The following is a 12,340-nucleotide window of genomic DNA, read 5'->3' on the forward strand; positions in this document are numbered from 1 at the left end:
CTCCCTGATGATACAACATGATTGTTGCAGTTTTTCTCATTGAGATTTAATTATCCAACTTAGTATTTTTATTGCATTGCATCAAATTTTCTTAAAATGGAGTAGCTAATGTACATTCTGTTTTTCTTTCATTCACCTTTGATTCATTGTCCATTGCCTGTCATGTTTTTTTCTGGCTCCTTTTAGCCTTTATGTGATAACCAGCAGACATTGTTACATACATCTTCTGTACATCTTGTACCCTTCTGAGTCTGGGGTCAGTTAGTTTGCTGTGCCTTACCCAGCTCTGTTGCTTGATAGGGAATAATTTTCCTGCTTAATTTCCAGGGGTAGACAGTAGGCAGGGATGCTGCATTCCTATGTTGTAACTCCATGGTGGTGCTGCTCTGGGATACTATAAATGGAGGGACAATATTGCTGCATAAACATAATCTTGTTTTGATTTCTGTCCCCTTCTGTGCCCTTATGTATCCAACAATATTCTTGTCTGTGCTGTTTACTCTCACCTTAGCTATTCAGCACTTCATTTGTTTAACAGACAAGGCACAGCAGAGTTAATTTCTCTGACTTGTATTGTGTCAGTGAAGTAACCCTCACCTTCAAGAAGATCTCTCCTGTTATAAAAATGAGCTTCTTGGGATGATTCCACCAAGTTTGGATTTTAATATAGCATATCTGACCATGGAATAACATGGCACTTTATTTAATGAGATTAATAATTAATTTATTTTCAGTATCTGATTGGGCTATATTCTTCACTGGATAGGTAACACAGACATGATAGATACCAGACTGAATTACACCTTATGCTTGGGTTTTACTTTGTAAAATTAAAGTGTGGATTCAATACATTCCACAGCCAGTATGTAATTAGCTGGGGGGTTTCATAAAGGCAGTTCATTAACTGTCCATACTGTGTCCATATTTAATGTCCATATTGTGTGGTCAGTCTATATGCATGTTCAGCTCTCTGCTGAGATGTCATAATTGCCCTATTCCAATTTTGTGATGTGATTGGAAGTTTCTTGAACCTATAACCAAGACAAATATTGCTGGTAGTAGGAAGGGGAAAAGACATTCTTATAGACCATAATTATCTTGAAAATGTGTATAACTAAAAGACAGGCAGAGGATAAAAAGCCCTGATCAGCTGCCTAAGATATATTGTATTACCACCCACCAATTTATCCATCATCCTTTGAAAATATATTCATGCCTTTTGTAGTCAGAGCTCCTTCAGGAAACTGGCATTAAGACATAATGCTGAAAAATTATACACCACTGGTAAAGCCTACAGAACTATATACATGTTGGTTTTTAGAAAGTATTTTAAACATTGGAGGGCATTTCTGTTCACTCTATATTAAAAAAAAAAAAAAGGCAATTTCTTACTCTAAGGGATAAGCACTGAGAATGTATATAATATCAGAAATTATATGGTAACTTCTGTGACTGATCATAAAATAAAACTGCTTGCCTTGGTAAATGAAAAATTTATTTAATAGTAAAATTATTTCAGGTTTGGCATTAAAATTCTACAACTGCCTAAACTACCTATAAAATAAGTTCTTTACCTTCATTCCTGGTTATTTTACTTGGGTTGGGAGGTAGAACTGATTCTCACAAGTTTTAAGGAGAAAAGATGGATTATTTATAGTTTACCTTGAAAATGAAGATTGCTCTGTTAAGCTGCTTTTGATGTGGAGCCTGTGCAAAGTGGGATGGAGGACACCAAGCTGCCAGCACCACGCTCCGTGTGCAGCCTCTGGAGGGCAGGGATGCCATCCAGAGGGACACTGAGCCTGCAGAGGCTGGGCAGAACCTCATGGAGCTCAGCAGGGCCAAGAGCAAGGTCCTGCACCTGGGCTGGGGCAATCCCCAGCACAAACACAGGCTGGGCTGAGAATGGATGGAGAGCAGCCCTGAGGAGAGCGGATGGGGTGTTGGCTGACAGGAAGCTCAACAGGACCTGGCAGTGTGCAGTGACAGCCCAGAAAGCCAAATGTGCCCTGGGCTGCAGCAAAGCAGCGTGAGCAGAGCATGGGAGGGGATGCTGCCCCTCTGCTCTGGAAACCCCACCTGGAGCCCTGCATCCAGCTCTGAGGTCCCCTGCACTAACAGAAGATGATCCTGTTGGAGCAAGGCCACAATTACCAGGGAGCTGGAGCACCTATGGACACGGGTTGAGAAAAATGGGCTTGTCTAGCCTGGAGAAGAGAAGGCTCCAGGGAGATCTCATTGTGGCCTGGCAGTTCCTAAAGGGGGCCTAAAAGCAGTTTTTACTAGGACATGCAGTGATAGGTCACGTACCTTCTCTACAAGTAGCACATCACAGAGAAACGCAGAATGATAAGGAAAAATTATGTATCTAATTTACTTTACTACTAAAATCAGAACTTACAGCTAATCCTTTTGAGATCTTGAAACCTCCATAGAGCATCAGATTTCTGGACCTTCTTATCATCTTTCCACTATATACATCTACAGTGACATCCATAAATCTATATAAGCTACTGAGCTCGAATCTAATAACCAAAAACTACATGAAGAATTTCTCACTTGTCATTTTTCTCTGCATTTTCTCAAAGACTGATATATCTAAGTTTCTCCTGTGAACAGATGTGTGCAATCTATAACTGGGGTTAATGAAATAAAGACAGATCACCTAAAAAATATTCCTAAAATTTATATCCCAATAGTACCTGTATTTGACCCCTATGGACAACAGGAACATTTTTAATCATTTTTTTTTAAGACAGTGCTGTTCTGATTGTGTGCAGATCACTAGCAGCCGAAAGCAAAGATGGTTTAAGTCCCAATAAACAGAAGTATATTTTCTTCATCACTAGTTGTCATTATTTCATACACGTATTTGCCTATCAAAACAGACTACAGGCAGCTAGAAAAACAAACTTGCAAAACATTCAGTGTGTAGACTACACATCCGGTCAAGTTCAAGAAGACCTACCACAAATCAGATAATGAAATACTCGGATTTATTGAAAAAACAAATAGGTTAATGCACTAACTAGAGAGTCTTAATCTATGTAGTAATAGCACAAAAAAAAGGAGCATCAATATATATAAGAAATGCATTCATTACAGGGCAGTAATGAATACAATGAATGTAAAACCTTGGGGGGTTAATATACACAGGGGTTAATGTACAGAGCCTCTGTCCAGAGGCCCCAGGAGCACAGCTCTGGGCAGCAGCATCTCTTTCAGTGGCCAGAGAGCAGCAGTTGCCTGAGCCCAAGCACCAGGCCAAAGTAGTCCTGCAGGGCCTTCTCCTGGGCGTCGGGATCGCTGGCCAGGTGCTGCAAGAGGTTGGGAGGTTCAGCCAGCCGCAAGTCCGAGGGCAGACGGATCTCCTCGGGAAGCCTCTCGTTGCCGATGACAAAGTGCTGCAGCGCTTTGGTCTCCAGCGAGCAGCGCAGGAGCTTCAGGATGTCCATCATCCGCTGGGGGAAATCCCTCCTGCGCCAGCGTGTCGGGGGCACGGTGCTCAGCAGGTGCATCAGCACAGTCTTCAAGGTGTAGCTGGACAAACCTACACCCGGCAGGTTGTGGCTGAGGAGCTGCAGGCACTTGCAGTGGCAGCTGTCCTGGGGGGCCTGCCTGGAAATGTGCCCGAAGAATTTGGCCTCTGCCACGGCACAGGTCTCAGGCCACGCGGTGCTTGGCGTGCCCGCTTCTGTGGCCAGGCTGCCCGCAAAGATGTCAGAGTCTCCTCGCCGCACCCCGAAGATCATCTCAGCCTTGAAGATTTCCTGGCCTTTGCTCAGCTGAAACCGGCAGGAGCGGCTGGAGGGCAGCAACGTTAAGCGCCAGTGGCGGGACTGAGGCAACAGCAGCCAGGCTACCCTCACAAAGCCACAGAACCACTGGGCAGTCTTCTGCACATCCAGATAGGAGCCGGTGCACAGGGTGTGCAGGAGGCTGGGCTCCTGTTTCCTCCTCAGCTCCTGCTCAGGCTGGTGGAGGAAACACAGCATGTCCTCCCCCGGCTGCCCCCTGGGGCAGGTGCACAGCAGCTCCACGCGCACCCAGAAGTTCCTCTGGGGCATCCCTGCGGTGTCCAGCTCCAGGTGGAAGGCGTGTCCCGCAGGGGGACTCAGGGCAACAAGCACCTGGTACACAGGATCTTCTGCACGGGGACTCCAGCCTTCAAAGGCGCTGCCCACTCCGATGGCTTCCTGTGGCACCGGGTAGAAACTGTGTGACAAGCCTTGTTCAAAGACGTCTCTCAGTTTGGCCATCAGGTCACCAATCAGCGAGCAACCTTTCTCCAGATCCACAACAGGCAACTGGATGCGCTGCACTGAAAGGCCTCCCGGGTTGCTTTCAATCTTGTGGGCCTCGTCGTCTTGGGCTCCGCTGTGTTTGTCCTTGCCATTTCCAGGAGCACCGACCTCCTCCCATTTCTCCTCATGGCTTCTGACTTGCTTTGCTCCAAACCAGAGCGCCAAGAGGAGGACGAGGACTGCCAGAGTTCCCCAGCACGGCCACAGCAGCAGGGCTCCCCAGGCGCCAGCGCTCTGCTCCAGGCTCTGCCGCTCCAGCTCCTGCACCAGCCGAGCCATCTCCTGGCTCAGGTACTCGGCCCGCTGCTCCATGCGCTCCCGCGTGGCCTCGTCCAGCCCACGGGCGGCCGGCTGCGGGTACCGGAGGAGGCCTTGCACCAGCAGGAGGAGGAAGGTGGTGCCGAGCATGGCCTCGGCAGGTGAGGACGGGACCGGGAGGGTCCGTGCGGGCGGCAGGGATGCGCTGCTCGGGGCAGCGGGGCAGCAGCCCCGGGGATCCGGAGGCAGCACAGCGGCCCGGCAGCCGTCAGGCTGCCCGGCTGTGCCGCTGCCCCGGCAGCAGCAGCGCCGTGCCCTGCCAAAGGCTCTCCCGCCCGGGACCGGCTCCGGGTGCCCGCTGGGCAGCGGCTCCCCGGGAACTCGCCTGGCTGCCCTGGCTCAGCGCTCAGCGCCCGGCGCGGCCTCCTGGCTGCGGGCACGCTGCTCGCCGGCCGGGGCTGCACTGGGGCGGCGGCACCGCTGCTGCTGCTGTTTGCAGCTGCCCCATTGTGACGCCGGGGCTGGCATGTCACCGGGGTCACAGTGCGGCCCGGCCAGGCCAGCCCCGCCCTCCATCTCTGCCCCAGCTCAGGGACTCGCCGTGGACCCGGCTGCCAAATACCTGACACACACCGAGGGCAGAGCCCGGGCTGAAATCCAGCCCAGGCCTGCCCTGCCCAAACGTGGCAGAAGCCCCGCAGGCCCTTTGATACTGTGAGACTGGGTGAAATGGCCCACGAATGCTTTGCCCCTGGAAATCTGCTGCTCTCAGGTGCAGCTGGCTCCCTTGGCGCTGCGCTCTGTGCCTGTGGGGTGCTCTTGGCACCTCAGCACAGCCCTGGGAGCTCAGTGGTGAACACCCTGGCCGTGGCATGGAGCTTCTCCAGGGCAGGATCTCTGTTCCTGCTGCTCCACGCCAGAGGCCCTCGATTGCACAGAGTCATTTCCCAGGGCTGATGAGCATGTGTGCTGGTGATTTCCAACAGGCTGCTCCCACTGCCGACAGAGCCCCGTGTTCTGCATGTCCTGCAAGTTCATTTGGCGGTGCCAAAGCCCTGCAGAGTGTCTGGGACGAGCAGAACCTTCATTGTCTCCCCAGGGAACACAAGCAGGCACAGCAGCGCTGCCTCTTGCTTGCTCCCTGCCCCGCCAGAGCTTCCAGGGACTTTCAGAGCCCGTGTGAAATGGCCAGCATGGCCCGAGAGGGCAAGGGAAACACAGGGCAAAAATCAGCTTTGTACATGCTGTGATCTTCAGTGGCTGCCACACCAGGAAGACCCGAGAGAGGTGCTGCCCTGATTCATAAGATTTTCTAAAGCCACCTGAGTTTTCCTTCTTGTAGGGAACTTTCTCCCACAATCTTCTGTAAACCATCTATTGCTTTGCGTTCCTCCATAGGGGCGGAGAAATTTGATGTACTTGTAGTTTGTCCAATGTCATTGGAGAGGTGGCACATTTACCCTCCAATCCACTGTCACCATTGGAAAAGTAAAAATGCTGGAGTCAGAAAATAAAAACATAAACTTCCTCTCTTTCACCTTTGCAATAGCAGCGGCTCATGTCGTGCTTTCACATGGCCTAGAGTGACAGAGAGGAGCACTGAGAATTCTGTGCCTTTGTTCAAAAGGGCTTTGTAGAACTGTCCCTCCTCCCAGCCAGTCACGTTTGCCAGCACCACGCTCCGTGTGCAGCCTCTGGAGGGCAGGGATGCCATCCAGAGGGACACTGAGTCTGCAGAGGCTCGGCAGAACCTCGTGGAGCTCAGCAGGGCCAAGAGCAAGGTCCTGCACCTGGGCTGGGGCAATCCCCAGCACAAACACAGGCTGGGCTGAGAATGGATGGAGAGCAGCCCTGAGGAGAGCGGATGGGGTGTTGGCTGACAGGAAGCTCAACAGGACCTGGCAGTGTGCAGTGACAGCCCAGAAAGCCAAATGTGCCCTGGGCTGCAGCAAAGCAGCGTGAGCAGAGCATGGGAGGGGATGCTGCCCCTCTGCTCTGCTCTGCTCTGGGGAGATCCCACCTGGGGCTCTGCATCCAGCCCTGGGCTCACCCACAGTAAAAGGGCACAGACCTGCTGGACTGAGTCCAGAGGAGGCCACGAGGTGCTCAGAGGGATGGAGCACCTCTCCTGTGAAGGCAGGCGGAGAATTGGGGTTGTTCGGCCTGGAGAGGACAAGGGTCTGGGGGGACCTTCCAGCAGCTTTCCAGAACCTAAGGGGGTTAGAGAAGAGCTGGAGAGGGACTTTTCACAAGGGCAGTGTGGTGACAGAATAAGGAGAAATTACTTTAAATTGACAGAGGCAGACTTAAATTGGATATTGGGAAGAAGCTCTTCTGTGTGAAGGTGCTGAGGCCCTGGTACAGGGTGCCCAGAGAAGAACCTTGTGGCTGCCCCATCAGTGGAAGTGGCCAAGGCCAGGGTGGATGGGGCTCTGAGAAACCTGCTAGTGGAAAGTGTCCCTTCCCATGGCAGGGGGGTTGGAATGAAATGATCTCTAAGGTCCCTTCCAACACAAAACATTCTGTGATCCTATGATGTCTTGTAAGGAAGACTTACAGGTCATGGTTGTGCTGGAAAGCAAACCAGCAACCCCTGCAGCACTACGTTGAACCTGTGGCACCCTGGCCAGTGCTGGATCGGTGACCTTTCCATGTGGTACCTGCAAGCCTGAGGTGGAAGAGTGGGAGCTCCAGAAGTGCTTTCTAGAACTGTCTGCTCATCTCTTGTGGAAGAGTTTCTGTTTTCAAGTGGGAATTTTATTTACAGGATACTTCTGCATTCAGCTGAGATTGCCTTTTGGAGGTTCTCTTCCAAGAAGAGAGGATAAAGGGTGTCACAGTGAAAGGGGAAGATGTAGTTTCTCATGGTGGTGAAGCTTGAGGGGTGGGCAACTGTAATGGCTGTTAAGAAAAAAAATAGTAAAAAACCATAAAAAAAACCTTCCAGGAACACTATTTTTGAAAGTTTCTAAGCTGAATAGATCTCTAAAGCAAAAGTTAATATATTTCATTATTATTGCTATATTTAGTTAATATATAGTTACATTTAGTTAATATATAGTTATATTTACTTAACATATAGTTATATTTAGTTAATATATTTAGTTATATATTTGTAAGTTAGTATATTTTTATAATTTTTCATATTTTATATTTTTTGAATTATATTTTAATTTTATATTTACTTAAGTAATTTTGGGAAGACTAAAACAGTTCTACCTTCAACAAATTCGGCAGGCCTGAAGAACAGAAAGTGCTCATTTACTCTTTTCCTGCTGAAAAAGTGAATGCAAGAAGAAGCTAGCAAAATGAACCTTTATTATATCCATTTTTATTTTATTATTATTTGTCTAAAAAATACAATAAAAACCATGGGGCTGCTATATTATGATGTGTGCAAACAGTGCCCTGAAAGAAAACATAGCTGTCTACGTGGATTTTTTTTTTTACTTCAGCAAAGTACATTCAGCCACGATGCTTACATTTTCCCCTCATGTATATCATTCTAAACCATTGTTTTGTCAAAAGGAAAAATGCAAACCTGGAAGAAATTATCAGGCTGATGGCCAAGGCTGTCTGTTTTCAAAGAGTAATTCTAATTATTTGTTGTCTCTTTGCTAGCTGGTGTTGGGAGAGAAGTTATGTACCAATGCTAGAGGTGTTTTTTCAGTCATCTGACATTTTTAGATGCTCATAAAAAACATTAAAAGCATAATACCTCAAAAGTAAAAATATATGTGCAAATATGTTCCTCTTCTTTTTTTCTAATTTTATTTTCAAAATGCAGGAACTTGCTGCAGTGATTCAGCTGCTGCATGCTCTTAAATGGTGTCACTTTATACTCAGAAATCCAATTACAGTTACAGCAGAAAGGAACTTTGCTACTACCTACCTCTCTGAAGTCTTGTGGTAGCACAAAGATGAGGGTGGAGGCTAAGCCTGGCAGATGAATTGTGAAATTTAATTTCTGTATTGTGTACCTTTTGCTCATCTGTTTACTTTTCTTATTTGCATGTTTGGTGAATCTGTTTTACATTTTTCATTGTTAAAATCCAAATATTTGATTATATTGTAATGTACAATTGTCTCCATTATGAACTGTGCTATAATCTTGACATAGAAGTTGTAGACATGTGAAAGAGACACTTGGAAAAAAAAATTTCTTCTGTTTAAAAATAATTAAATCTTTTTAAGCAGCATCCTCTCTGGAAACTCTAAAGTGTAGAGCTTCCTCTTTGTCAAAAGTTTAGACCAATCTAATAAAAAGATTTTCTAGAACCAGAGAAGATGAATGTTTGGCTCAAATTTCTGATTTGTTATCTGCCAATGCTTGTCTATTCATCAAAAAAATTTTCTTTTGTCGTATTCTTTCTGAACTTAGAGGTTTTTTAAGCGCTTGTAGGCACTCAGTGTGTGGTGATGGGGAGTGGGGCTGGGGCTGATCCTCATCCCCAGTGGGTGCAGCTGTGCAGGACAGGTGAATAAAATTGCAGGTAAGGAGCCAGGGAGTGCCCAGGTGTGCTGGGCAAGCACACAGGGCCCAGAGGCACACAGGGGCAGTGCATCAACAGGAGGGGATGAAAGGCTGGGCTGAAGGACAAGGGAGCAGAGCCTGCAGCCTCCTCAAGTGCCATGGTGTGACTCTGAGTGGGTTGGAGCTTCCTGGAATTGTGTGATGGCACTCTGGGTATTGTGGCTGTCTCAGCTGGGACACTTACTTGGCCTTTAAAATGTATCATAGAAGTGGTAAAATGTAAATGTTTAGGTTTCAATGTCTGCAAATATCTGTTTAAAAAACCTAGGTGATAACTTTCTAGAGTTGCTTTGCTTAGGTAATGAGCTGTTGCTTCCAGTGCTCATCTCTGAAGGCTTTCATGAAATATGCTGTTATCATTAACTCTGTTTAGGCTCAGACCAGTGCATTATGCACTGCAGCAGGGTTTACAGAGTTTGGGACAGGAACACTGAGTTCCTTCACACAATTTTACTTTCTCGTTCTCTGCTGTATTTATATGTCACTTACTTAAGCATTCATAAAAAATATGAAACTAAAAAAAAAAATAATCTGATTATCTGATAGGTATTTCTGAGTTTAAATGTTGTGAAATGCAGCTACATTGCAATGGAGTTACAGTAAAAGAGTTCTGTGACTTGAGTGTAGGGTGTACTTCTGTGTGTGTGGAGTACAGAATATATTTTCTTGTGTTAAGAATATTCCACTTTGAGTATTTGCACCTGACTTTTATTTCCTAAAATAGAGGAATATGGCTTTCTGATTCTCTTCACCCAGTTCTTGTATACCCTGGCCTGACACCCATTAGGTCTTTCTGAGTGTCAAGGAAAAATTTCTGCAGGCTAGCCTTACCTGGAGATGGAAATAAGTTGTATAAGGGCTGCTGAAAGGAGAAAAATTCATTTATATCCTTTAACAATACACCTTGTATATTTACAATCAAAATAGAATTCCCCCCCCCCCCCCCCCCCCCCCCGTTTGGGGAGTATGGCCCTTTAAACTGACATTTGTATAATATATTGTTGAAAAGAAAATATTTACCCTTCCTGACTTACCATCTGGTGTCCTTTAAATACTAAAAATTAACATAATGAAAAAGTGCCTTAAATTCTTGTGAATTCAAGCTATTTAAATGTTGTTTTTACAGATCAACAGTGAATTGTACTCCCTTTAGTATTTTCTTATTTTGTGTTTTTCGTCATACTTGTGATAATAACTGCACTTCAAAATAGTTGCATAAACCCGTGTGAAAAACATATTTATTGATGCATAAATAGGTAAGGTTTTAAATTCTTAAGTACTTTGAGTTATACAGTTATTGAAACCCATAAGGATCAAAGGGTTTTATATAAGAGGGATTTCACATACAGCTTGGATTATGTTGCTAAATAATAGCACAGTAGTACTTCTTTAGAATTGTAAAATAGCTTAGAGAGGAGTATGATGCCTATAGTTGGTGTAATGCATTGGTAATTAAGAGGGTGTGAGGTTAAGCTTCATTAACTGCTGTGGGATTGTATCTTGGATTTTATTATCCCCCAGAGAACACAAGAAGTGAGAGAGGTCAAACTGTTAGAATCTGATTTTGCTTCGTGCATCTGCCAAAACAAGGCAGGCTCGGTAATGTGGCAGCAAACCCAGAAGGACCTGGGCTGCAGCAGGTACAGCTCATCCACCAGTTTATTGCAAAGATAAAAGGTTTATTACTGAAATAAATTGTTCCTTCTTTGCAATAAAACCTTCATAGCTTGGTTTGCAGGAAACTAAATTATTTTAATTATGTCGTCATTTACTGTGAGCACTTCAGAAAACTGTTTTTTCCTCCCAAACTTTTTTTTTTTATTTTAAAACAGCAACAAACTTCCTTCTCTCCAGCCCAACTGCCCTTAATAACTTTAGCACGTCTGCCTTTTCGTGTGTTCATGCTGCACAGCAAAGACTTGTATTTTAGTTGACCCCAAGAAATGCTGTATGGTTTTTTGTGGGTTTTTTTTATTTTATTTTAACTAATGCATTGTCACATTCTTTGGTTTTTTATGTACCTTATGAAAGATTTGCCTTTTTTTAGCCTGGGAGAATGTAACAGTTCTCAGAAGTTGACAGACACACTGATGCCACAAAATTGCCAGTCGTAAAGCTTTTACAAGCTCTGTTATGTAGGAGCTGAGATATTTTTCAGCCAAAATAGATTAAATAGAGGGATTATGGGCTGATAGCCCGTATCTCCTTTTCTTGGTTTATTGTTTAAATAACACTTTCATTTCAGAATTCTGGTTGAAGTTTTATAAATAAATTTTACCTATTTTGTTAATACTGTGTTTTTCTAAAATTCTGATTTGATTTGAAGAACATAAATCTATTAAATCCTAAATTATATAATTCTTGGACAGTAATGAACCCTTTCATGGCACTGAGAAGTTGCGAAGTATAGATCCAAGCATCCAGCCTTTATTTTTGAGGATTTATCTGTGTAATGACAGAAATATTTTTGAGGATAGACCTGTGCAATGGCAGCTGGGTTGCCAACACTCACACTGAGGTGCTCTGTGTCACTCAGGCATGGTCAGCTTTGGAAACAGTTCCTTTCTTGAAAGAAAGAATTGAATTTCATTTCCAGAGTCAGAAGAGGGGAAAGCCTTTCATTCCACTTCCAGTTATTGTGAAGAATAAAAGCAGATACGAAGAAAAGAAATGTGTGGATCATTCAGTGTTTTCAATATTGCCTACTGTAGTGGTTTTGGTTTGTTAATTTGAGGTTTTGTTAATTTTGAGATTTTTTTGGCTCATGTATGAAGGACTGTGGTGGGTTTAGTGTTGGTTAATTATTAGTGTTCTTTTTGTTGTGAGGTAGGATTAGGAGAAGGGTAATGTAGGTTTAAAATTTTAAAAGGGTATAAGGAAAAAAATTATTAATAGTAATTAAAGAGAGTATTAAGAATTAGAATAAAACTTAGAATATTGTTTTAATAACTTTTTTCTTTTTATTAAAAATGTAAAGAAATAAAATTTATATATTTTAGTTTAATTTTAGTTTACAAGTTTTATTATAGTCTTTCTTTAGTTTACTTAGGGAGAGAACCCATAAAGTTTACAAAGTTAAAAGGTTTTTTTTTTTAAGTTAAGGACTGAGATACATGAATCAGTACATCCTGAGGAAAACCAGTGACTAGGTATTTTTTTGAGTCTTTAGGAGGCTGATGAAGGCATGTTGGCTTCTGAGGAACACAGACATACCTTCAAACAGCCCCTGCATGTTCTGCCTCTT

General features: G+C 44.6%; 2 protein-coding genes across 7 annotated transcripts in view; one reads left to right on the forward strand and one right to left on the reverse strand.

Moving 5' to 3' along the window:
* ELP4 (elongator acetyltransferase complex subunit 4) overlaps positions 1-12,340 on the forward strand; it is a 140,139-nt gene that overhangs the window by 17,567 nt on the left and 110,232 nt on the right. Inside the window, exon 1 of one of the 6 annotated variants that reach the window (XM_085579590.1) lies at positions 6,348-9,249. The exons of the other annotated variants lie outside the window; for them this stretch is intronic. Within the exon in view, the coding sequence (XP_085435716.1) occupies positions 9,238-9,249 (12 nt within the window). The 5' untranslated portion in view covers positions 6,348-9,237. Of the gene's footprint in view, positions 1-6,347; positions 9,250-12,340 lie in introns of those variants that run through there. 6 annotated transcript variants of the gene reach the window in all.
* LOC144246396 (inositol 1,4,5-trisphosphate receptor-interacting protein-like 1) lies at positions 3,222-4,879 on the reverse strand. The gene has a single exon (XM_077783795.2). The coding sequence runs from the start codon at positions 4,710-4,712 to the stop codon at positions 3,222-3,224; it is 1,491 nt and encodes a 496-aa protein (XP_077639921.2). The 5' UTR covers positions 4,713-4,879.

Source organism: Lonchura striata, chromosome 5, assembly GCF_050655825.1.
Source record: "Lonchura striata isolate lonStrDom1 chromosome 5, ASM5065582v1, whole genome shotgun sequence".
Classification (NCBI taxonomy): Eukaryota; Metazoa; Chordata; class Aves; order Passeriformes; family Estrildidae; genus Lonchura; species Lonchura striata.